This window comes from Octodon degus, unplaced genomic scaffold (genome assembly GCF_000260255.1).
Source record: "Octodon degus isolate 3935 unplaced genomic scaffold, OctDeg1.0 scaffold00033, whole genome shotgun sequence".
NCBI lineage: Eukaryota > Metazoa > Chordata > Mammalia > Rodentia > Octodontidae > Octodon > Octodon degus.
The window spans coordinates 725740-751825 of NW_004524609.1; the positions used below are offsets into that span (position 1 = coordinate 725740).

The 26086-nt window shown below is 57.5% G+C and overlaps 1 protein-coding gene across 19 annotated transcripts in view; it reads left to right on the forward strand.

Annotated features, from left to right (window-relative positions):
• The window catches only part of Mapt (microtubule associated protein tau), a 97694-nt gene that overhangs the window by 40986 nt on the left and 30622 nt on the right, over window positions 1-26086 (forward strand). For 7 of the 19 annotated variants that reach the window (XM_023713951.1, XM_023713956.1, XM_023713954.1 and 4 more), the window contains exons 2-7: window positions 8366-8481; window positions 14168-14254; window positions 16595-16681; window positions 20379-20444; window positions 21753-22844; window positions 24878-24930. In XM_023713951.1, the coding sequence (XP_023569719.1) occupies window positions 8382-8481; window positions 14168-14254; window positions 16595-16681; window positions 20379-20444; window positions 21753-22844; window positions 24878-24930 (1485 nt within the window). In that variant the 5' untranslated portion in view covers window positions 8366-8381. The remainder of the gene's footprint in view (window positions 1-8365; window positions 8482-14167; window positions 14255-16594; window positions 16682-20378; window positions 20445-21752; window positions 22845-24877; window positions 24931-26086) is intronic. The other 12 variants (XM_023713961.1, XM_023713962.1, XM_023713964.1 and 9 more) reach the window with 5 other exon arrangements.

The window sequence follows — 26086 nt, forward strand, 5'->3', positions numbered from 1 at the left end:
TGGCGTGGAAAGTTCCAGGCCCTCTGCCCCCAGATCACCTGCCACAGCTTCCCTTGCGTACTGTGATTCATCAGGGCACAGCGCCAAAGGCCTGAGGAACTCGGACACCTCTTGGAGTTCACCTCCACCTGCAATGAGACTTCCCAGAAGTCGCTCCCTGCCCTGCTCTCTAGGTAGAACCAGTTCCCGTCCCTCAGGGCAGACTCTCCAGAAGCTCTGGGGTTGGCCCCTGATTCGAGTTTTTCAGATGAAGCCTCCTCTGCCTTCCAGTGTCACGATGACAGTCTCATCAGCCTAGAACATCACACTACTAACGTGCCATCTTTCACATTATTCTTAGTGACCCTCAACGCCACTCTGAGGCAGGCATAGCACTTCCACACCTCGTTCCACTGACAGAGGGCAGGGCTTGCACCCCCCAGCCAGTAAGTGGGCCCGACTGACTGGAACCCTGGCCTCTGGCTGCATCAGGGTGTCCTTTCCACCAAGCCCACGGAGGCAGCCGAGCCAAGGACCAGGGCCCCCAGAAATATTCACAATCAACTCCTGCGCCTCAGAGGCTGAGGCCTAGAGTCCAGTCTAACAAGACTGGGTTGAGGGGTGCAACTCCCCAGCACACCTGCAAAGACAGCACCTCCAAATCATGAGGTCTGGCTTCATGGAGAGCATCAGGACCAAGGCTCCAGGCTCTCCTTTGTCCCCAGGCAGAGGGTGCGGAGTGGAAGGTGCCTGCTGTGAAGATGAGGCCATCCCACTTCCCCAGGTGTCCTCTAAAAAGGCCAGCCCACGAGATGCTCGTAAATCCTCATGGTGCTAATGGAGGAGCAGGTGCCTCTGGGTGCCCACAGCGCTCCCGGCACGTGGCACTGCCCAGCCATGTCCCCGTGTCCCTAGCACGCTTCCAGCACAGGTCTAACCCTCATGCCCCAGACTGCCCTTCCCATGACCCCAGCACAGGCCACCAGGTGCCACATAGTCTACCTCTGCCGCTGTCTCTGGGTCCACTTGAGGTCCCTCAGCTCTGTGCCTGTTTCCCCCCCTGCACAATGGAGCTGTGGCTACCTGTGCACCTCTCTGAAGTGGGGCTGGAGCAGCTCCTCCTGCGTTAGGACTTGGCGTGGCTTCCTGCGTCACTGAGGTGGGTGTCTGAAGGCTGACGGACCCAGAAACAAGTGCCAGCAGTGCAGTTTCACAGCCACACCTATCACCCTGTCTCTGGGCAACTGATCCTCTGTGCATAAGTGGGGATAATGAAATAATATTTTCTGCTTTACATAGGGGGTAGTAAAAGTATAAATGGCCTGGCTACAGAAACGTTTACTCTTGTAATTACAGAAGAGTGTGCAAGGCCTGCAGCCTTGCTCCCCAGCACACCGAAGTGCAGCACTGTTGGACGCTAGATCAGCTGCTGCCTATTAGAGCTGGAAGTCAGCGGCCCACCGTCCCCAGTGGCAGTGCTGCTCGAAATTGTACCTGCTGGAGATCAGCTAGAAAGTATGACCAGCGGGGGCCGGCCCATTAGCTCAGTTGTCTAAGTGTCTGCTTAAGCAGAGCAGTCAGGCTCAGAATTCTGTGGTTCATCCCCAGATCCTCATGCCTTACCAGACCCGCCCTTAAGGCAGCCTGAGTGGGAAAAAAAAAAAAAAAAGTATGACCAAGCTTATCAGTACCAGCATAGCATCACGTGACTAGAGCAGGCCATAGAATAGCTAGTGACGCAGTCTCATTAGGGACAGTCGCATGTGTGGAGGGCTATCTGCCCGGCTGCCTGGATGCGCCAGCAGTAGTTCCTGGGCTTTTTTCTCTCACACTGCTGGACTTTTCAATATTGGCAGCTGAATCCCGGGATTTGCACTGAGCTACATCCCCTGTCCTTTTTTGAGATAATGCTTTGCTAAGTTACTCAGCTGCCCAGGCTGGGCTCAAGTGATCCTCCTGCCTCAGCCTGGCAGAGTGCTGGGGTCCCAGGCATGCATCACTGTGCCCAACTGGGCAGAAGAGCATTTGCTAGCAGTATTTGACATCACTAGCGGTTACAAGGAGACGCTTTCAGTAAAAACAAACACCAACACAAGCAGGGACATCTTAGCTTATAACCAGAGTGGTCTCTCAGATTCAGTCTTGGAATTTTCTGTGATGATGGACCTCAGCTGGCTGACACCAGCCACAACCCCTCCAGTGCCCAGAGGGGCACAGCTAGCTCCCAAAGGGGCCTCGTGCATGCTTTCGTATGTGGTTGCTGGTTCTCCTCAGATCAAGCTCACAATCTTCTCACCTGCGAGGTCCTTCCTGTCTGTGTGCTCCTTGTCTTCTCTCCATGTAATTTGGCAGTTCTGCTTGAAATCTGAGTTTTCTATTATTCGGTCCCAGAACATTCCTTGGTAAAGTGTGCAGTGCTGGGTCCACGGCCCCTCGGCTCCCCGCAAGCTGGCGACGCTGACTTCCCTCCAGCCTCACTGGGCACTCCTTGTGAGGGACAGGGGAGGGGATGGGGGCACAGGAGAGGGCTCCTCAGTTCTCCAGGCTGGGCACCAGCTGTCACAGGCGTCTGTGGCATCGAGTCACCAGATGTGGCCTGGGACGGTATTATTTCAGCGCAGGGCTCCTCCTGGCCCTGGTGCAGGTGACCTCCTGGACCCTGACAGATTTCCTCAGGGCCTAGCGCGCAGGAGGCAGCCAGGGTGCCTTCCATCCTACGGGGAAGGAGGGGTCATGGACATGACGCAGGCGCTCCAAGCCAGCAGAGCGTCCGTCTTGCTATCCTTTGCGGCCATCAGTCACTGTTACCAGCGTACCAGGTCAGCTTCCGGTTCATGGAGACTGTGCGGCTGCCCTGTCCCAGTAGGCACACTACTGACACTGGCTCGGGGGAGAACTGCCGAGCAGAAGCCTGCAGACCTCAGAGCCTGGCGCCCGTCACCAGGGGGAATCGGGGTTCCTACCCGAAGGGCCGGCAATGGGCGGCGGGCAGGAATACCGGAAAAGCTCTGGGACAAAGTTGGCTTTGCAGTTCCTGGGGCCGCAGGGTGTGCCTCCCCCGGGGTGCGCCCCTGGGGCCCGTTGGCGCGGCTTCCTTCCGGGGCGCCTAGGCTGGCGCAGCGAGCTGCTGCCCCCTCCCGGGCTCTCTCGGCCGAGCAGGGCTCCTCCTCCCAGCCCGGGCGCTGCAGCTGCCGGCGCGCCTCCGAGCCCGGCTTCCCGCGGGGCTTTGAGAGGACGCCTCCCCGTCCCCAAACAGCACTCCGCGTGCTGGGAGCGGGAGCCATTCTCAGCGCCCACCCAGCGACGGGGTCGTCCCGCGGCAGTTCCCGCGCGGCAGGTGGGGGCGCCCGGGCTCGGGGAGCCGCGATCCCGCTGAGTCACCTGCGGTCGGGCGGGCGGGTGTGCGGCGCCCCCTCGCGAGCCCGGGACGCGGCGGGCCGGGCCAAAGACTCCGCGACTGGCGCTGAACTGTGGACGCTGTTAATAATGCAACGGCCAAGAAGATGTTGGGCAGCCGAAGGAGCCGGACGCCGCATCCCCGAAGTGCTCTGTCCGGATGGCGGGAGCAAGAGGACCGGCGGGGGCAGAGGCCGTGCAATCCTCCCTCCTCCGGCCCTGGAGGACGAGTTTCCGTTGTGGGGGCGCACAGACTGGGGTACCCTTTGGGGTCCGGGCACCCCACCACTGTGGCAGAGACTTGCTGAGAAGGGAAGGCGTGGTGGGGCAGCGAATCAGAGATGTGGGAGCCGCGCGCAGGGTGGAGGCCTGCTGCATGGGTGTCGGGGGTGGGGCTCGAGAGTGGTGTCACGGGGGTGGGGGGTGCTCAGGCCCTGCGTGCTCAGCGCTCCCTGCGTGCCCCTGGAGCGTGGGTACGTCCCAGGCAGGAAATGTGAGCTCCGCCCATCCTCCAGCCTTGAGAGACCCCGCCCTTGGAGAGCAGAGGGGCCCCAGGGTCTCACAACAGCCTTGCACCGCAAGGAGGACGCTGAGGACGCCCCCCCCCCCCGTCCTCCCAGCCCACCTCTGCACCGCACCTGCTCCTTCACCTGCTTTCCTCCATTCTCAGGAGAGTTACTAGAGAAAGTCCTGTGTTCACTCTCGCCTTGGGGGAACAGGTGTGGCAAATCCGTGCAGTGCGATGTCACTTGAGGCTTGAAGCAGGGACCTATTTGCCACCCGGGGGATGTGGACAACGTAAAAGACACTAGTGGCTTATTTATTCACCTCCTGTGTGACTGCGGAATCATAGCAGAGGCAAATTCAGAGCCAGAGAAGAGCTGAGGGGTTGGGTATAGGTTTCTTTTGGGGATGGTAAAAATGTTTTAAAATTATAGGCGATGGTTGAGTAACATTGTGTTTCTAAGTCCCACTTAAAATTGGTTCATCTCACTCTAAAATGGTTCATTTTATGCAACATGAAGTTTACTTAACCCAAAAAAAGTTAAAAAAAAGACTGATAGCAGCGTGGCTTGGTGCCAGGATCTGCACATGCGGTGCCCCTCCTGCCCGTGCGTGCTTGTCTTCACCCCCGCCCTGTCACCGGTGCCCTGTCCTCTCTGCGTCCCTGCTGTCCACCTGCAGGTGCTTCTTTCTTCCTCTGCTCCGAAGTGGGCAAGGCTTAGGGGGAGGGATCTGTAGGCCTAAAAGTGGCTTACAACCTGAGGCCCCAGCTTCTCTACAGTATGACAGGGACAGAATAATCTAAGACACTCTGGTCCTGGTTTTCTCATCAGGAGGCCGTCCTTTCCCAAGGGTTCCTTAAGAATGGCCTGTTTTATTTTCCAGTTTAACCCAATTTTTATGCCTCCTCTAAAATGCATTCCTTTTCTCTCACTGCCTCTGAGCCACAGCATGGGCAAATAGGAGATAGGAAATAAGAGAGAGAATGGGACAGGGACAGACAGAAGTAGAGAGACTGAGAGACACCTCGAGACAGTCGCAGAGGCTGAGGCTGGGAAGGATAAGAAAAGTGGGAAAGTGGGCAAGGAAAGCTGCTTGATGTGTTTGTTCCCTGTCTGCGCGACTTGCTGAGATTACAGGGTCTACGGCGTGATGACACGTCTGGTCCAGGCTGGGTGCTTCCTCAGGGCCAGGCCTCAGCTTCACTGCACCCTCTCTGCCTACGTCTCAAGTCTGCAGTGTGCAGCTCTGCCACCTGCCAGTTGGCTTTGTCCTTCATCAGTTCTCCCAAAGAACTCACCTGCCCTTGGCTTCCCGGAAGAGCCAGGAGCCCATGTGCCCCAAGTGCTCTGCTGTGCCCAGAGGTCAGGGCCACCTGCCCCTTGGCCTGGCCTGGGCTGGAGACCTCCTGCTGTCCCATCGCTGGACTCCAAGGATCCTGAACAGAGGACACAGGCTGCGTGGGCCCACTTAGGACAAAACGGCAGGGTAGGAAGGGAGGGCAAGGGTCCCAGATTGATAGTTGGGGGATGAAGGACCTTCCACCTCCTGGTCGCAGGCCCTGATGCCCTAGGCGGGAAGTTGAAGACTGGCTCATGGCCCAGGGTGAAGTAGGAGGTTGTGAGGGGCAGCTTAGGGTCCCTGCTGACCAGGACACGTAATACCTGCGGTGAGGAGAAGGAGCCCGAAGATACCTGCCTCAGAGGATGTTGTGTGCTCTTGGGGTGCCTGTGAGGTGCCGCGGGGAGCCAGCGGGACACACACACACACACACACACACACACACACACACACACACACACAGCTTGCAGGCTTAGGCTAGGAAGAAGTGCCGCTTCCATGTGCTCCCTGGGACCACTCCTCTCTGGCTTCTGCTTCCTTCCTGTGGCTTGCTGGGTGCTCCGGAATGAGGCTTATCTTTCTAACATGGTACGTGGGCTCCAAAATGTGCACACAGACAATTGACCCAGGGCAGCCTGGCAAGCATGGAAGTCAGAGCTGGAAACCTCAGGCGGTTGCTGTCCAGGGCAGGGCGGGTGTGGCTGCTGGGCAACTTCCTTCCATACATTCCACATTTACCCTAAAGAAAAATACGGCCTTTGGGATGTAGGCAGTTCACTTACTTCATGTAGAAATGATAGCCTGTGTTTAAGGAGGGTTTGACTCCTGCTCTAGCCCCGATAGTCCACTCAGCTTCCTGTGAGCACTTCTGACTCTCAGTCCCAAAGGGACAGCGCGGAGGGGTCCCTAGAAGACAGGCTGTGAGCCTAGTATGCTCTGCCTGGCCCTTGACAGCACATGTTGCTGACCTGAAGCTAGAACAATCTTGAACAAACCATGAAAATAAAGACTCATAAAAATTTAAAATGATAATGGAAGTCAAGGGGACTAGTAGATTATACTTTTTAGAGCTCATTAAGTGAAATAACAGGTAAGCACAGTGGCGAGAGTTCTTTCAAGCAAGGATCTTTCTAAACAGAACCCACCCTGGTGCCTAGCCCCCTTCCTTCTGCAGGTGCTCTTTGGCTGTGGTCCTCCTGAGCATCCACCTCTGGTGTATCCGTGGGTCGTGTGTGTGTGTGTGTGTGTGTACACACACGTGTGCACAGCCTGAACTCAGGGCATTCCTATGAACCACAAGCTACATCCACAGCCCATTTTTACTTTTTATTTTGACACAGGGTAAGTTGATAAGTTGCCCAGCTTGGGCTGAAGCTTGTGACCTGCCTGCCTCAGCCTCTCTTGGTGCTGGCATATGGGCACTGCCATATCCCGCATACTTTTTTTTTTATTATTTTTGGTACCGGGAATCGAATTCAGGACCTTGCACATGCCTGGCAGTTTCTGTACCACTGAGCCACGTCCCCGGAAGCCAGCATACTATTAGATCTTAATCTCCCTGCCAGACCCCAGCCCAAGCTGAAGCCCAGTCCACCATGTGATCGAGGACACTTCTTCAGTCTGCCCCTTTCTTCCCTCCCTGCTGCCTACACTCTAACTATGGGTCCCCCACCCCCAACATCTCTACCCCTCACCCAGCTGGGGCTGCCTTGCGCAGAGCTCAGGCTGGCCTCCCCAACCCCTCCAGACGCTGTGAGCCCACTGAGGAGCAGCCACCACGCACCATAGCGCACCCCTCTGCCACTGATGGAGGTCCAGATGGGTGCAGGAAGGGTGCTGGGAGCCCCATCTCTGATCCCACCTGCAGAGGGGAATGGATGCATCTGACAGCAGAACCCACTCAGAAAGGAGCACAGCTCACTTTGCACAAACCCTCCTTCCACTCTATCCTGCTTTGTCTCTGAAGAACTGTCTAGACATTCCAGAGTAACAGAGGCTGCTAGGGGTCAGAGATAAGAGCCTGTGGGGCAGGCCTGCCACCTGGCCTTTCTCCCTCTCTGCACAGGAAGAGGCTGGTTGGTGGGGTCGTGTGTGCATGGGCCAGGAATGGCAGGACGAGGTGGCCAGGAGGAGACATCGTGCTCAGCAAGCCTGTCCTTGGAGCCTCCACGGAGGACAGGCTGGGGGGCCTCCACAAGCAGCAAGATGTGGCCAGCTGCTGTGTTCTGGGCCCCTGTGTTCTCGTGCCTCCCGGGCTCCCTTGGTGTCAACAGTGAGCAGCCCCAGACAGGTGCCCTGACCTGCAGAGCTGAGAGCTGGCAGCCTCCCGCACTCCCCCGGCTTTTTTTCTTTTCCCCCCAGAAAAGGGGATTGAACTCAGGCCCTTGTGCTTGCCAGGGAAGCGCTTATTCTACTGAGCTATCTCCCCGGCCCAAAGCTTTTTTTGTTTGTTTGTTTGGTTGGTTGGTTGGTTGGTTGGTTTTGTTTTGTTTTGGCAGAACCAGGGATTGAACTCAGGCTCTTGAGCTTGCCAAGGAAGCGCTTACTGTACTGAGCCATCTCCCCCGTCCCTCCCCTGGCTTCTTTTAGGGTTTACTGAGTGAGAGGTTCTCTGAGGGGTCGCATCAGAGAAGGCTTCTTGGAGACCTCCGCTAGCAGCCCCCAGGGACACCACCCCTGTGGCTGTCCTGGCTTTGGAGGCCAGGCGCCATCGTGTGTGTGGTGGGAACCCAGAGCCCTCAGGACATTGTCACAGCAGGGGCCCTGTGCCAAGGCAGCCTGAGGTGTGGGAAGGGTGTAGTTCTGTGGTGCACTTGCTTAGCAGGTGACAGACCCTGGGCCCTGGCCCAGCACTACTAGTGAAAGAAAATTAAACGTGGTCAATGGCTCACTTTCTGGTGAAGGGGAGGAGGAGGTCAGGCCTGCCTGGCCTTCGTGTGCCTTCTCTGATGGGCTCTTGGTTGCGGAGTGCTGTCGTGCTCCTTGGGCAGGCAGAGGGCGCATCCGCTGGGTGCACCAGAGCGTGGGAGACTGTGGCCCAGAGGGGGCTCCTTCCCCCTGCCCCGCCCACCCCTGCATTCCTGGGACATCCAGGCCCCTGGCCCAGCATCTGGCCCACCCCTCACCTCCCACCTTCTTTCCCCAGGTGAGCCTAAACTAGGATGGCTGAGCCCCGCCAGGAATTTGACACGACAGAAGATCACGCTGGAGACTACACCCTGCTCCAAGACCAGGACGGGGACACAGAGCCCGGCCTGAAAGGTTAGTGGACACCTCAAGGGTCACAGCCGCCACGCACTTCACCGGGCATGGGGTGGCAAGAAGGGTTCGCACCCTGACTTCTGCAGTGCCCTTCCATACCCCGTGGTGCTAGGCTATAGACAGAATAGAGTCTCATTCATTTAAAAGAGCCAAAACAACTCAAACAGGAGGTTGTTTGAAGACTGACCTTTCCACAGGAGAGCTCACCAGAGTGGACACAGTGTGACACAGTTCAGGGCGGGGCCGGGGCTGCAGCTCAGTGGCACAGAGCCTGTCTGGCAAGAGCAAGGTCCTAAGTTCGATTCCCAATTTAAAAAAAAAAAAAAAAGATTGCTGGGCCTGTCACCCTCCAAGACACAGGACACTCCTGGGGTCCTTACCACTGCTGTTAGCCTGTGCATAGGGAGTGTTTATCAGCGTGTAAAAGCCTTGGCTTTATCCACCGCTTCTCATCCCTTCCTAAGTCAGGCTTGTCCATCCTCCATCCGGCAGGAGGAGGTTGGTATCACTGTCACAGTCTCCACCCGGCCGGCCCTGCGGCCTGACCCTCCCAGTGTGCATGTTCACTTCACAGTAGGGCCCCCTGCACACCCCTGTCTCTGCCCCTCCCTTGGGCTGGGTCTCTGAGCTGTCCCTGGGTGGTTGGCCTGCGCAGGAGGGAGCGAGCCATATTTGCGGTGTCCCCTCCCTGTGCAGCTCTCCATGTGGCCCCACTTCTAAGATGCTGGAATCGGGACAGCCTCCTTTTCTGTTTTAATGCTAAAAATAAACGCTCACAGCCAGAGTGTGGGCGGTGGGTGGAAACCGAACCTTAAGAGGAAAGTGGCATTGCCAGCTGAACAGGGAGCACCCCAAGGGTGTCCTGGGTGTGAGAAGCAGGAGCCAGCAGCTCTCCTGCTCATCGAACAACTGTCCCCTGGCTCCCCTGGGGTTTGGGACTGACTAGGGTCCAGCTTCAGAGGCTGGCTCCCCTCTCTGAAAGCAGGAAGGTATGGGACTAAGTGGCATTTGGGGACTAGAAAGGGGGTCCAAAGGCAGGAGGCAGAGGAGACCGGGGCCCTGCGAGACTCAGAGCTGGGGGTACAGGCTCCAGCCAGGTGTCCCTGCCCATGGTCATCACTAGCTGGAGCTCAGAAATGGTTAATAATGTCAGCTAAACCCCCGCAGGTGTTAGAATCACAGCAGACTGCTTTCGGAGTGAATTCCTCACATACTGAATTATACCCATGACAGATGCAGTGTCGAGGCAGGACGGGTGGTCTAATACTAAGTTAAGCTGGGCGTGGTGGCCACACACCCTCTAACCCTAGCCCAAGGCAAGAGGTTGCCAAATTGGAGGCTAGCCCCTGCCGTTTAGCTATTTTCTGAGACCTTGTCCCAGAATAAAAACTGAAAAGGGCTGGGGAGGTGGCTCTGTGCAAGGGCCCTGGGTTCTACCCCAGCACCAATGAACAGTATCTGGTATCGCAACCAAGGTACTGTAATAGTGTCGCATGTTGGTAACAGAGGAAGCTGGTCTGGGAGGGACCCTCTCTGCTACCTTCACATTTTTTCCAATAAATCTAAAACTTTCGTAAAATTGCAAGTCCATTTAAAATAGCCAAAGGTAATTGTGGTTTTCACCACTCTTTTTAAATCAGTTTAATTTGGAAAAGTAAGAATAAGCTCACCAAGTACTTTAGGGTTCAACGTAGCCTGAAGTATGTTTGTTCAAACCATTATTCAGTTCTTCAACGCAAAGCATGACAAGCTGTACACTAATACACAGGCACACGCACGCACGCACGCACGCACGCACGCACGCAGGCTCGCTGCAGTGCTTACACTGCTAGCCTTCTGGAAGCTGCTGCCGGGAAGCATTTGGGGCCGGCCGGCTTGCCCAGCAAGCCCGAGGCACGGAGGCTGCCACGGATGCCAGCAAGCTTGTCCTCGCTTCCAAGGGCTTAGAATGAGCTGTTTTCGTGTGCAGAGTGACAATGTAAGGAGGCAGAAGGTGTCACTGTACTCACACAACAGTTTAGAAAAGTGACAAAAGACTCTTGAATAATGACAAGAAACTACCTGTTAAACACCGTGACAAAGGGCTGGAGATGCAGCTCAGTGGCACAGCGCCTGCCTGACAAGCCCAAGGTCCTGAGATGGATTCCTGGTACCAAAGAGGGAAAAAACAGGACAAAGAGTAGCTGACTGGCTGTTAAAATTTGGAGGAGGGCTGGAGCCCTACAAAGCGGGTGAAAGTTGTTAGCTGGTAAAATAACACCCTGGTGCATTAAAAGGTGCTGATTGATGGACTTGTTTTAGCTGCCCAGTGAGACATTCAAATGAGGCTTCTGCCCCCCCCCTTCCTCCTCCCAAGGAATTTAACAAGAGTGGTGCAGGTGGCTGCAGGCACGTTGGGGCAGGGTGCCCACACACACAGGTGTGATGCATTCTTCCCGGTAGCCAGGCTGGCTGCTGACGAGATCCGAGGTGGTCTGCAGCCTGTCGCCTCACCATTGACTGAACCCTGCAGGTTCTTACAAGCTCCAGGACCCAGGAGTCCTGCACATGCTGGGCGCTTGCTTCGGATGAGCCATTCTTCAGTGGAGTGGCCCCTGCCAAGGCCACCATGCAGGGCCAGCACTAGTGCCAAGGCTGTGCACTCCGTGAGCTCCACTCGCCTCTTTCCTTCCACCTTTGCATTCTGCTTTATGCATCGGAAGCAGCCCTTGCCATACTGAAACTGCTCAGTCCCCGGAGGCCCCTGTTAGCCGAGACGCAGCACTGGTCTCCCCTAAATGGGCCATCACACCACAGCCTGCTGGGTCCAGCCCATGCACAGACGCCTCCATTCCGGCCTTTCCTGTCTCCACGTGGCTGGGGGTGACACCACCATCAGCTGATCCATCACAGTTGTAGCGGTGCCTGGAGATGCCCCCCTACTCCTCACCCAGTCTAGGCTTCGTAGCCACAGAACACACATAGTAACCAGTGGCTTCTGTGGGCTCTTCTCTTCTTGTAATCCATCAAGGTGCAGGAGCCCTTTCTTAAGGTCAGCCAGCCAGCCCCAGTCTGCAGACAGATCTGGTCCCTTCACTGTTTTTGTACAGCCTCAAGCAGAGAATAGCCTTTCCTTTTTCATATAGTTGATAAACCCGCCGCCCTGAGCACGTGGCTTCTGCCCTCAAGGTGTCTCCTGGCCACTGGGAAGGAGGCCAGAGATGGACACAATGGGAGCCCGTCCTCACTAGGCACCTTCCAGAAGGCCCTTCCCCCAAGTGTCCTGTCCAGAGATTCCCCTGGCATTTAGCAGCTGCAGGGCCAGGAACCTGGAAGAGGTGGCCTTAATGGGCGCAGCTGCCAGGCCAGGACTCTGCTTGCAAGGAGGTGGACTCTGAGGAGAACAGTCTGTGTCATAGAGCAGGTGTGTGCACAGAGGATGGCTGGAGTCCCTGAGTACCCCAGGCTGAGGCCAAGGAGTGCTGCTGGATCTCACCTGCTATTCTTCCGTCTGACACAAGGGCCCGCTGTCTAACAAAGCCCTAGGAATTCTTGGCCATCATCAGCACCCTAAAAAAACCCAACACTCAGGTTCCTAGTGATTCACTGTGCTGCTTGGGGCCCTGTAGGCAAGGTGGGATGCAGACAGTGATGGGCATCACCACACCTCACTGAGAACCTCGCACGTCCAGGCCTAGCACACACGAAATACTTTGAATCAGTGTCATGCTCACAGAAGCCCCATGAGTGGGTGGAACTGCTGTTGTGCCCATTTTACAGAAGAGAAAACTGAGGCAGAAAAAAGTCAATACCTGAGTTGGAGCCACACTGCTGGCAGATGGCAGATTTGGGCCCCATCTACCTGACTCCAGAGGCAGGGATCCACTGCTTCTCTGCTACCCAGATTTCAGTCTAAGCCCAAGTAGAACAGTCGGGCAACAGTAGAAGCCCATTCAGCCAGCAAATGCCCTTAAAGTAGGGAATTCCTGCCACATGGAAATGAGTAAGGCCACTGAGCTGAAAACTAAGGGCCTGATGGCCGAGATGCCACTAGGAAGCTCAAGGGCTTTCTGGGCACAGAGGACCAGGGTCAGAAGATGAGGAGGAGTCGGTGGGCAGGGTGTCTCAGCAGAGGGCTTCGCAGCTGTGGCAGGAGCCCCCTGTGCTTCCACCCATGTGTCCATCCTAACATCAATCTAATGCACCCCCAGCCGTCCAGCACTCCACCCATCTACCCATGCCTCCCGCCTCCCGCCCCCCGCCTAGTCATCCGCCAGTCCTGTGCCCCGCGATCCATCCACCCATCGTGGCTTGAGCTGTGGCTCACTGTCCTGGTCCCCTGAGCATCTGGGCACAGCTCAGCTGAAGGGAGAAGCCCAGTGTTGCCCATAAACACTTGGCTCCTTCCTGTGGAAGCAGATCTGTAAGCGTAAATCCTTGGGGTCTGCAAAGTGCTTCTTCACTCAGAGCCTCCCAGCAGGGCTCCACAGCTCTAGGGGGAGGCCGGCAGAGTCCCTGGCATCCACCTACTTTATCAGTGAGGCAAGCCCAGGAGTGCAGACACCTTGGCTGCTGGTCCAGCACCCTAGCCTATAGTTCCCACCCCCCTGGGAGACCGCAGGGCCCTCTCAGCTTCCCTGGGCTCATGGACCCTGGGCTTTTGCTCTTTGCGGCTTCCTCTGCCTTCCCTAGGCTGCTGCTGGAAGCAGATGCTCCTCTGCATGCCCGGCTTCCTCCCAGGAGCCAGCGCTTGACTCTGGGCTCAGGGCTCTCTACAAGTCATGCCCGCCCTCATTTAAAGGCCCTGGTTTACCTGGCCCTAGATGCTGGGTGAAGCACATACGATGACCGGGGCAGACTGACTTCCAGGGCCAGGGTGCCACTCGGGAGAACGAGTCCTCCGTGAATACCAAGGGTGTTCATCATGGAAGCTGTGGCTCTGGGCCACTGGGTTCTGGCCCTCTGAGTCAGGCTTCGGATTCTGAAAGGACAGTTTTCTTGCAGGCCCTGTGGCTGAGGCTCAACGTAGCCACCCTTGGAGAGCTTCCTGAGGAAGGGTCTGGTAAACGTCAGACGCAGCCCTGTTCACGTTCGGAGCAGGCGTCTTGGAGGACAGGAATTGGGTGTCAGGGGCTTTTTCCAGGTGTCCACTTGGCCTTAATTAATAACAAGTTCATGCGTGGCTCAGCTTGCTGGTATTCACTGCCTGTTTGTCACCCTAAGGACTTGTGCTTCCCTTAGAACTGGGGTGACTGGGCTGGAGAGATGGCTCAGTGGTCTAAAGCACCTACTTGAAACAAGCTTGGCAAAGCACAGGGACTGCGGTTCGATCCCCCAGCACCACATGCCAGCCAGCCCCGCCCCCCTGGTGGGCTGAGCTGGCCACACACACACACACACAATAAATAAATGTAATAAATAAATAAATAAATAATTTAAAAAAACCCTAAGAAATAGTAAAAAAAAAAAAAAAAAAAAAAGAACTGGGGTGACCTATTCTGAACCAGGAGCACACGTGCATCCTCTTCACCCTTGTCCAGTGATTCTCGTGTGGGGACATTAGAGGGGAGGGCGTTGGGCCCCTCTGAGGCCAGGGGCTCGTGCTGAGGGCGTTGCAGCTCCAAAGGCCCTGTTCACAAGCCCCCCGAGAGCCAGAGCAGTCTGGGCAGAGGCAGCCAACCTGAGGGCTTCGTTGTGTATGTTCCAGAGTCTCCCCCGCAGACTCCTGCTGATGACGGATCCGAGGAACCAGGCTCTGAGACCTCTGATGCTAAGAGCACTCCGACGGCCGAAGGTGGGGCCCCCTCCCCACTGCCCCCGACGCCCACACCCCACCGCAGCCTGGCTTAGCTGTCCTCCAGCCTCCCTTTCCCCGCCCCACACAGCGCCGCCCCGCTGGCTGCCCGGCTGCTTCCTCTCGCTGGCTGAGATGCGTGCTCAGGCCGAGCTTTACAGCGCGTGGTCTCGCGCGCTGGCCTGCTTTGGTGCCGAGGGCCGCAGTGCCAAGCGTGGGCGCCTCCGCCCTAGGTGTACTCGCAGAGGCTGGCTCGTGGGGCCAAGCAGGGCACGTGCGCAGGCTGCTCCCACATCCATGGCCCTCCGCTGCCCACCCAAAGCCCCTACTTTGCTTTTCTTTCAAGGGCTACTCGGCCCCAAGCAGCGGCGAGGCGGAGGAAGGGTGGTCCTGCGCGTCTCCATGCCCACACTGGGGCTTCTCATTTCTCGGGCTCTAGGCATGGCCTTGACTTCTCCCCACCTCGTATTTCTTGAAATGCTGCTTAGTCCCGATTTTGATCACCTTCTCTTGCCTCCCATCTGTGTCAGTTGAGACTGCTTCGTTTGGCTGCTGGAAATACAAAACCCAGCTAACGGACGTTCACATGAAGAGACCTATTTGTGTCCTATAATAAGACGGCTGGGCCGCGCGCAGCTTCCCACGCGATCGGTGCTCTTCTGCGGGCCCCTGTCTTCTCCAGTGACGGGATCGCTGCCTCGTGCTTGCAACACGGTCACCGCCTCCTAAGCAAGAGCGAGCCGCGAAGCTGAGTGGTCAGTGTGACCCAAGCCAGACTGTTACCTTTTCATTCGGAAAGCAGAAGTTCAGCTGGGCGTGGTGGTGCACGCCTGTGATCCCAGCACTCGGGAGGCTGAGGCAGGAGGATCACTGTAAGTTGGAGGCCAGCCTGGGCTACATAGTGAGTTCAAGGCCAGCCTGAACTGCACAGCGAGACCCTCTCAAAATAAATGGAAAGCAAGAGTGCACCTGCGAGTGAAACCCGACAGATTTCCACTGGGATCTCATTGGCCTTCTGACAACTAGGTCTTAGGGCCACCCCCGGCTGCAAGGGAAGCTGGGAGATTGAGCAGTGTGCTTTTCAGCCTGATGAGTAGAAGAAATCAAGGGAGAAGGGCATTGAGCAGAGGTTTGGAGTAGCCTGTTCGTGGTGTATGCCCCTCCGTCTCTGCCCCTCTCCAGGCATGTGCATGACTTGGGAGTATTGGGTCCTAGGCTGAGACCCTGGCCCAGCACCACCAGCTGTCAGGTGCCTGCCAGTTGCTCCGTATAAAGGCTCATCACTGGAGGATGCCGCTGCATGGTCCTTACCCCAAGATCCTCAGCGTGGAAAGCTCTCTTGGCTCTGCTTCTGGGAGCCGGTGACATCAGGCATTTCCTGCTTATCTGGTTAGAACAGTTTTGCAAGTGACCTACTGCCGTAAGAAGGCCCTGAAACTGAGACAGATCTGATGCCAGCCTCCCATCAGCATCATTTCAGGAGCTCCCACCTGGTCTTACTGCAGCCCCGACCTGCGCATGGGTGGGCCCCACACGCCTTGGCCCTGGCAGCAGGAAGGAGCTACAGGACCTTCACTGAACTCGCAGGCACTGGGTCCAGGGAGTCCTGCAGAGTCAGCAGCTCTTGCCGTGTGCCCATGTGCCGGGGGATCGGGGGACCACGGCTGGGAGCGTTGGCCTTGAGGGGATGCTGGCCCTGCCTCTGGAGGGTATCCTTACTCCTGCCTCTACTATGAGGCTGGGCCCCTCTAGTGGTCTAGTGCCCGGCTCTGGGCAGGCCTGGTCGTTGCCATGTAGGGACTCTGTGCTTCTTAATCGGGGGCCACAGACTGGAGGAGCAAGGGCTTGGAGGCAGAAGAGAGCACAGCGGTCTCCTGGGATGGCACTCTCATTTTGCAGCTGAGAGAACTGGGGCCAAAGAGGACAGAAACTTGCGAAAGCCACAGTGCAAAGCCACAGGCACTGGCCCTGTGTGCAGAGTCCCCAGTGCTGTGCTCACGCACTGCCTCGAGGCCACAGCAGGGAATCCTCATTTGGCTGTCCACAGCTCCTGTCTAGAAATGCTGGGACCATCCCGCAGTCGGTCTGTCTCCCCGCAGGGCCTACACAGCTGGCTGTCCTGGCGGGTGGGCTGGAGTCCCGTGGCCTGGGCCCCTCCAGCAGTGTTCTACGCGCTTGCTGGGAGACAGGCAGCAGCAGTGCTGGGACTGCTTGGCACCGTGTTTTCCTGCATGCAGCCAGTGCCCTCCTGCCTCCGCCCCCCACTGCTCCTTGCACACACAGCAAAGGCAAGACTGGGTGGCCAGCCAGCCCCCTGAGGTGACTCTTGGTAGTTTCCAGAAGTGACCGCACCCTTAGTGAATGAGAGAGCCCCCAGCGCACAGGCTGCTGCCCAGCCCCACGTGGAAATCCCAGAAGGAACCACAGGTGAGGGCAGCCCCCAGAGACCGCAGGGCAGGGATGGCCCAGGGAGGGGCCACATTGGGCCGCCCTCATTTCCCAGTGAGCTAGGAGCATGGACAGCACTGGCTTCTAACAGTCCCGGGTTGTTAGAAGTTGGGGGTCTTGGTGCCTAGCTGCTTCCTGCCAGCCTCTCAGGGGGCTTAGGGCTTTGTAGACTCTTCTGGAACCTTCTTCCTTGCCTTAGTCAGGGCATCAGCTCCAGAGAGTACTCTGCAGGGTGTTCTGAGGCAGGTGGTGGCAGATCCCTGCATCCCTCACACCTGAAGCCGGTCCTCCTCCTGCTCAGACTGCCCAGTGCCTGATTACCCACAAAGAGTAGTTTTCCCACAAGCACCCAAGCATGCAACAGGGCCCAGATGACTGTCACACTGGGGAGTCTTCATGGGATGTTCCTGGAGAGTTCAGGAATGTGATCTAGTATCCATTTCTAAAATTATGCTGCCTTTCAGACCTCTTTCTAGAGCAGGCATGTGAGGCTGCTGCTAACATGTGATGACAGGCCACCAACAGAAATAGCATAGGCTTGGGGCTGCCCAGTCACTCAAGAACTACCCTGCCCCATCCCCAAGAAAGGGCCGGCATGGCCCAGAGCCTCTAGGGTCATTGCTTTCAGGACCTCTTTCTTGGGCCTATAGCTGTGATGAATTGCAGAGTGCCCAGCTCCCTAGTAAGAAATGCAGAAGCAGGGTATAGCGGTACCAGCTGCTACTCAGGAGGCTGAGGGGAGAAGATCGCTTGACTCTGTGGGTTTGAGACCAGCTTGGACAACATAGCAAGAATCCATCCAAAACCAGAAAGGATGGGGGAGAACTGCTCTGTACAGGATTTCCCACCAGTGGCGGTGCCCGGCAGGGTTTCTTTCTTTTCAGGAGGTATCTCTGTGACTGGGAAGCCTGCAACTATTGCTCCATTTCCTAGCACTGGGAGTGCCCTCTGCAGGCATGTGGGGGACCCTTGCTCCTCCAAAGTGCAGTTCTGCTTTGAAAGATGGTCAGCAGTGAAGTGGGTGAGGGCCACATTTGAATCCTTGAAGCTGAAAGGGCCTCCGCCTTGACTGTGAAGGGCCTTGGAAGGCTACAGAGCCTCTGGGGTGAACTCACAGGCCCTTAGCAGTCCCAGGAAAGTGTGTCCTCTGCCTCCGGGTGAAAGCCCCAGCCATCTCTTCACGCTCCCATTGCTCCTGCGTCATCAAAGCCACCTTAGTGTCCATGTTTGCAAGCACGGTCTGTAAATGCGGGGCAGAGTGGCCAGTCCTGTGTGGTGGGTCTCCTGACCTCATTCTGAGGAGTGACCCCTGATTCTGGGCTGTGTGGCAGGTGAGTGAGAGGTGATGTGAGCTGCCCCCACCCCTGCAAGTGTTCAGAGGTGACCTCTGCCTCAGGGAGACCCTGATTTCTGCATCTCTTCCCCCCCACCCCATCCCTGTCCCCTGAAGATCTTCTGCACTGGGTTCCAGCACACATGCCCCCTCTCCTCTGTCCATGGTGTCTAAAGACCCTGCTCCTTCTCCTGCTGAGAGTGGTGTCCTGCTGATGACCTGGCATAACTGTGATGTGCCCACGCCAGGTCCATGAGAACACTGGCCAGCAAGCTAGGCACACAGCCTTCTGGCAGGGGAGCAGCCACCAGGCAGGACCAGCTCCTCTCCTGTCCTCTAGCATGCCCAAATGGGCCCTGACAGCAGCCCACCAGGGCACACACGGGCCACATGTCTCCATGTGACTGGTGCCTGGGAAGACTTCACTGGGCCTGAGGTGGGAGATGGCCACGGAACCTCCCCAACCCTTGAAGCCACTGGGCCCAAGAAAATCATCCTCAAGAATTCTCTGCCCTTCTTTCTCCTTGATGTCCCCAGGGTGGCAGGAGGTTTTAGGGTTGGTAAGCGTTTCCCGGCCATCACTTGTGGCTCTGTGCCTTGGTGTGGCCCCTTACTGTAGCACACGCATCTGTGCGATCCTGAAATGCCTGTGGACCCATCTAGCGATATACTGCTAGGGCTGCAGGCCCAGATGCTGAGTCCTGCGATCAGAGTCCTCCCCGGGTAGGAGAGGACATTAGAGATGCCATGCCAGCTGTCTCCATGCGTTCTGTGCCCCAGTCAGGTATCACCAGACTCTAATTTCTGCCTCAGATCAGGCCAAAGATGTTGAATTTCTGCACAGGTGCAGGAGGGAGAGTCTGCTCGCCTGAGCCATGCAGTGAGAGGGTCCCAGAACGCCCTCTCTCCTGCACACTGTCTCAAGGACTCCGTGGCCATTTAGCTGGACTTACTGTCACTCTGAGCCTTTCTTCCATGTCCATAGCCTTGACTAGAACTCAAGCCAAACCCGTGTTGGAGCTGCGCTTCCCACGCTGTTGGCCCAATGCCTGTCCGTTGTTGCATCAAGTGACTAGGATGCGTGGCTCTCAGAGCTCCTGAGCAGCACAGTGCCAGCTCCAAGGGACCCAGGGGGTGTTTGTACTGGCGGCCTAGCGTACGCAGCACTCCCGAGCCCACTCCCACCCCGTGACAGCTCCCCCCCCCCAGCTGACAGCAGGGTTCTTAGGCGGCCACGGCACAGCTGCCTGACTCTGAGGACCATTTCCCTGTTGCACTCTCCGTGGCAGCTGTGGCAGGTAGCGCTGGTCCCTGGATCAGTGTCAGTGCAGAGACTGAACCGCTGGGTCTCTCTGCCCCTTCTCAGGCAGGCTGGGCATTCAGGGTGGTGGGGTGTTCGCACCAGCTCGCCTCAGCTGTGCTACCTTTGGATGACTGTCTTGTCCTGATTTCTCCTGTGTTCCAGGATGAATACCTGGTGCTAGGACTGCCTTTGTTTGGGGTGATCAGGGTTCTCTTTGCAGGAGCCTAAGGACCACCCCCCCCCCCACACACACACACAAAATATCCTGGTTTCTGGGATCACCAACCTTCTTCAGCCGGGCAGCGCTTGCTTCACGTGTGCCGCTAGGGGGAGTTGGTGGGAAGGAGCTTCCAGCTTCGGGACGCCTAGCTTCCACCCGGTGTTAGGCCGAGCACCTTCTCCCTCCCACTTCTCTTACTCCCCTGTTGTCCTCCTGGGAAACAGACACGCCTCAGCTCCATGGGGCTCCAGATGAGTAAATGAGGCTGAGCAGTAGCGTCTGGGCGTGGACCTGCCGCTGCTGCCGGAACGCGCTCTGCCCCTGGGTGGCCTGGTGGCGCACTGCTGCCCTCCCATGATGGCCTCTAGGCGGCGGCATATTCAGCGCTGCGCCGCATACCTGTGTGCAGACGCCGGCCTTCTTTCCTTCCCTGATCTTATCCAAATCTCCTTCTCTGAGTTCCTGAAACCTTAGGGGTTATAGATTGGGTTAGAAGAGAGCTGGGGGAGCCAGAAAAGTAGCTCAGCAGCATGAGCGCCTGCCTGGCAAGTTTGTGGCAACGGCCGCGCTGACCTCCCTACCCTGGTATCTTGGTGGAGCCAAAGCTCTCTCCTCCTAGACCGCAGTCGCTGGCACGGCGCGTAGGTGTTGTGGGTGTCGTTTAGGGAGCGTCAGCCCGGTTACTGTCCCAGGCTGTGGGCTTTGCAGAGGACCTTCCTCTGCGTAGGTTGGTGGCAAGATACCAGCAGACGCAGGAAACTTGGGGCCCAACACACAGTAACTATCTTTGCTTTTGTCTTCTCCCTGTTGCCTAAACCAGCTGAAGAAGCAGGCATTGGAGACACTCCAAACCTGGAAGACCAAGCCGCCGGACATGTGACTCAAGGTCAGTGGCCCCAGCCTCCTCCACAGCTCCGAGGTTGTGAGAAGGGAGAGGGAAACACTTCATAGGCTGCGCCTAGAAGAGCTGGCACCTGGGCCCCAGTTCCCACCTCTAGGAGGGCTGGGCCGCTGGTTCTGGGCAGATGTGGGCCCCTTGCGTGTGGGAAGACCCCTGCTGGGTCTTTCTGATGCCATTTCTGAGTCCTTCCTGCGGACCAGTGTCCCACAGAAGGACAGAGCCTGGGTGGCACTGTTGCGGGCTGCTTTCTGGGTGACCCAGCAGAAAAACTGCAGCCTCATCTCAACCCAGCTTTTACACATGAACTCTCTCTGGGCAGCCTTCAAACTAACCGTAACCTTCTTAGGAACCAAAGGTTTGTATTCTAGAAGGGTAACTTTCTACAATCATTTGTTGTAAATACTTTAAGAACTCGATTTAAAAATCCTAGAGATTCTTAGGAATTGGAGACCTCTGGGATGGGTTTGTTTGCTGGCTAACTTGAAAGTCTGTTGTATAATCGAAAATTGCAGAAGACTTGGGAAGATGCTGTTCCTCTCTCCAGAAAGTCAGGAAATGGATCCACCCTTTAGTGGGACCAGCGGCGCTGTCTGGAATTTTGCCGGACTGCCCCTTCTGGCCTCTAGGCGGCGGCATACTCAGCACTGCGTGCCGTGTGCAGCCGCCTGCCTTCTTTCCTTCTCTGATTGCATCCAAATCTCCTTTTCTGAGTTTCTGGAACCTTTGGGATTATAGATTTGGTTAGAGGGGAGCTGGAGGGGCCGGGGAGATAGCTCAGCCTGGCAAGCGCAAGGGCCTGTGTTCAATCCCCAGTTCCACCAAAAAAAAAAAAAAAAAAAAGAGAAGAAAGGGAACTTTGCTGCGCCCCAGCCAGGTTCTACTGAGAGGCCAGGCTTTTCAGATTTGAGTTCCCTTGGGAGGGGGAAGCCTTCTGTGGCCCAGGGCATTGAGGCAGGAAGGCCCCAGTGATACTGGTGAGCTCCCTTCCTGGCAAGAGCCTGTCAGTAGGCAGAGAGGTAGTGCTGCACCCGAAGGGGCTTGGAGGTCCCCCAGGCCCAGCCTTCCCCGAGGGCCTGAGAGGGCAGGTCCTCACCAGAGCCCCAGCAAGGCGGTGGCAGAGGCCGAGACAGCACCCACTGCAAGCAGCAGCAGCAGCACAGTGAGCCCAGGGCTGCGGTCTGCCTCTGTTAGAGGGGTGCCTTGGGGTCCTTTTCTGGTGGCAAGAATGGTGCCCCTCATTACGCAATTCCTGCACCTTGCTAACCTTCTGCCACTGCTCCTCTCCAAACCCAGAAGAGGTAAGAGTTCCAGGCCAGCAGAGGGAGGCACATGAGAGGCCCCTGGCCGAGGAGCGTAGCGTTCGAGTCCAGCCTAGACACAGCAGAGAAGTTTCTGGGACCTCAGCGCTGCCTCTGGGTGAAAAACAGTCAGAAGCACCAGTTCCGGAAGTTGCTCGTCCTCTGCAGCCTCCCGCCCAGCCCGCGCCTGGCCTGCCAGGAGGCCCTCAGACACTTACTCAGGAGTGGGGACCAGAGCGTGGGGACCGAGACAAGGAGGCCCGAGTCACCTCAACGCTCCACTTCCCTGGACATCTCCACGCGGAGCTGGAGAGAGTCAAGGGTGTCCCAGAAAGCTTGCTCAGGGCGCCAGGGGGCGCTAGAGGCGAGGCCGCAGGCACCGGGGTCCCGGGGCTCACCCTCCCACACGCGCCCCATGTGCCCAGGGGCGCCCTCCTGCCTGAAGGCGCCGCAGAAGCCGCACCTCACGCTTTGGGGAAGGAACCCGAGGACCTGGATAGAAGCCACCACGGCTCTGAGCTGCAGAAACACCAGGGTTTGGGAAACCAGGACCAGCAGGGCCCCCCTCCGAAGGGAGCCCAGGGCAAGGAAAGGCTGGGGGGCCAGGGCGTGGACGAAGACCGTGACATCGATGAGTCCTCACCTCAAGACGCGCCACCTTCCGAGGTCTCCCCCGCCCCCTGCGGGCCACCTCCTCATGCAGACTCCAGAGAAGCTGCTGGTGTTCCTATGTTCCCGGTGGAGGGTGCCATCCCACTCCCTGTCGATCTCCTATCCAAAGTTTCCACGGAGACCCTGCCCTCGCCAGCAGGTGGGCCTGGCACAGGGCCCACAGTGGATGGGCTGGAGCGTGTTCCTGAGTTCACATTCCACGTGGAGATAAAAGCCAACGTGCAGAAGGAGCAGGCACGTGCAGAGCTGGACTTGGACAGAGCTGGACTTCCAAGAGCCCCAAGAGAAGAGCGAGAGGCCCTGGGCCCCGCTGTGGGAGAGGCCATGAGGGAGGCCGGCCCTTCAGAGCCCCCCGAGAAGCAACCTGCAGCTGGTCTGCCAGGGAGGCCTGCCAGCCGGGTCCCTCAACTCAAAGGTCTGTGTTCGTGCCCTCACTCATCCCTGGCACCCTCCTGTGTCATCCAGGCTACAGGCACTGCCACTGAGCTTCCGGCCCTCCTTGACTCCTGCCACCTGCTAGGTCCAGGACAGCTACTAAACCAGCCCCGGGCCACAGCTGCTCCCTGTCCTCGGCCCCTGCACCAGACCTGCAGCACCTGCTCCTTGCTTGCCCACGTTCTGCATGTCGCCCCACCCACCCAGTGCTTTGGCCCTGTCTGAGTGCGCACCTGACACGTCAGGCCTGGGCAGTCTTCCCACAGGAAGGTGGTCAGCACACTTCACAGGGAAGGTAACAGCTGAGCCTCACTCTTCCAGCACCTCTAAGCAGGCAAAATTAGGCCCATTTTGCAGATGAGGAGAGTGCAGCTCAGAGGGGTAAAGAGCTTGCTGAGGGTCATCTATAGGAAGTGACAGAGCCAGATCCGCATCCAGCTAGGTCTGCTTTGAAGGATGCTCTTCCCGCGCCCCCCTCTACACAGAGTGCAGAGACCACCTACCTGTCCCAACACCCAGACTGCACCTGGAGGTAGCCAGGAGCCCAGGAGGCGCCCTTGGCCCGCAGCCCTGCCCACACTCTGTCCCACCTGCATCAGGAGAGAAAAGAAGCACACACAAGGCCCTCCAGGTCCAGGTGCCCCCTCCCTGGAGAGCCCCAGGGTGGCCCTGTGCTGCGGTCACAAGGCTCTGCACTACCCGCTTGGAGCTCAGCCATAGCAGCCCTTCAGGTTTATGTAGAGTCAGAATATTCTCATTTTAGAATTACTTGCAGGAGCGGGACATGGAGATACGCCTGGAATGGCGGACCTCGGTCCTGAGGTGGGCGGAGCCCAAGTGTGAGCCGCTCAAGCCATGTCTCTGGGAAGAGCCCTACTGTGGGAAATGGTCACCTCAGGGCTGCTCTGCGACACAGTGGTGCTGTGGCTCGGAGCAAAGGGAGGAGCTTCTGCTTCTGGCGCCCGCGCTGGGCTCAGCGAGCCTGGCATCTGCCCGAGCAGCGCTCCAGGTGATCCTGCCACTCAGGAGCTGGAAGCCCGGGGCCTAACGGGCGTGCTGCTGTCCTAGGGCAGAGGGCCCAGATCCTGAAGCCAGGGAAGCAAGGTGGAGTCAGCGGGGTGGGGCTGTGTCCTCAGGCCCCGCACTGCCCTTCTCCCTGGCTGCTGTCCACAGCATCTGCCCTGAAACCCTGCTGTCTGCGGGATATCTGACGGGAACTCACTGGAAGCTGATTTGGGCAACAGAAGGATCAGAGCTCCTGGTAGTGGGAAGACGCGCAGGGCGGGTCCGGGTGGGGTGGACCTGTCTCAAAGTGGCAGTACTGTTGACCAAGGGCCCCACGGGTGGAGGCAGGCTCTGAGGGCGCCGCTGGCTGTGCGGATTGGAGACATCACCTGGCCCGCCCAGTTCTGGAGCACGTGGCTGGGAACAGGGAAAGAGAACTGAGGGGGAGGGCTCGCAGCAAGGTGGGCCCTGAGAGCTGGTGACTCAGAGGTGGTCCCTGTCAGACTTCTGGGCTCCAGGGGACACCACTGCACAGGCAGCCAGGGGCAGGCCTCCCAGCCACAGCGTGCAGACCACCGCCCACATGGTCAGTCGTAGGCTCCAGCCGGACCCAGGGACGCTGAGCTCCGTGACCCTTGAGGCTTCTGCGTACTCCTGAGACTGGGTTTGGCTCTGGCGGGGACAGGGAGGGGACTGGGGGTGCAAGTCACGCTACCTTCCCTTGGCAGCAGTGTGGCCATGCGTGCCCCTAACAGATCCTCAGTGTCTCTGCTGCAGCCCCCACCCTCCGCCCTGTCCGCTGCCCTCATGGTGTCACCCCCATGGTGGCTGTGCTGTCTGTGTCGGTGCTAACAGAATGCGACCCAGCAGATCGGTGGGAACTGCGGCTCGTCCAGGCCCCACCAAATCCGCGCAGCTCCCATCCTGAGCGCCAGGGCAGACCTGCACGCCTGTCCCCTAAGCCGCGAAAGTGAGGTGTAAAGTGCTTCTCCTTTTATATTTTATCAGCTCGCATCAGCAAAGGCAAAGACGGGACTGGAAATGAGGACCGAAAAGCAAAGGTAAGTGAACAGCGTGTGAACCGGGCCGCCTGGAGCGCCCTCGGGGCTGCACCTTGTGTCTGCGCTTCTTCTCAGGCAGCGAGGTGTTTGTCACGGTGCTGCAGCCGCAGCCGGCGTGGAAAGCGCATTGCGTTTTCCTGCAGGCTCTTGGAAAGTTCGGCACTTAGCAGTTCCGCGCAGCTGGGCACAAGCGCGCAGTTAAGCTGCGTGGGAAAGCGTGACGCGGGGCCCTGAGCAAGCCGGGGGCGGTGCCTGCCAGGAAGGGGGCGCTCGGCTTGGTGCTTCCGGGCAAGGAAGGCCGGCAGAGGAGCAGCAGCGAGAGGGCCCGGAAGCAGCAGTCTGTGGAGGGCGCAGCGCGCTCGCTGCAGAGCCCTGTGGGGCGGCCTGGGAGGGAGGAGGTGGGAGGAGGAAGCGCACCCACATCTTAAAAGCGGAGTGGGGAGGCGCCACTGTGAACGCCTGCATGCGCTGATCTGGGGGAGCCCCAGGCAGGCCGCAGCTGCCGGCCAGCCACAGCGCAGGGAGGCGGCCTGCCCGCCTGGCTAGCAGCTGCCCTCTCTCCACCTTTCATTTCAGCTACATTTTTCTCTCTCAGTAACTCCTCATCTTAGAAAACGCTCCCTAAACTGCACAATGGTAGCACCCCAGGAAAATTCCACCTCAGCCTAGGTAACACCTAGCCTAGGGAGTGCAGGCTTCTAAGGTAAAGCCTGCCTGGGGGGCTGTGCCCAGGGCCCCAGTCTCAGAACGAGCAACCGCTATCTGGCCCATGGGGTTGTAGTCAGTAGTGAGGCCCTGTGAGCCCCCAGGTGCAGAGGCTTGGTGGCTTGGGTGAGCTGCTCCCAGAAGCCCTGCCTGCCCGTCACTCCTGCTCTCTCCCTTGGGGTTTCCTCTTTCTTTTCTTTTCTTTTTTAAAAATTATCTTTTATTTTTATTTTATTTATTTTTTAATAGATTGCAAATTAAAATAAATTATTTACAAACATAACTGAATATACAATAAAAACTGTCCAAAATAAAAATGAAGAATTTACAGATCAGTCGTAATAGTTCACTGTGTCAAAACCAAGAAACTTATATTCATATAATTAGAATTCTCAAAATAGAAAGGGTAGGCAATAAATATTTGAAGATTTAAAATTTCTGAATTTAGTTC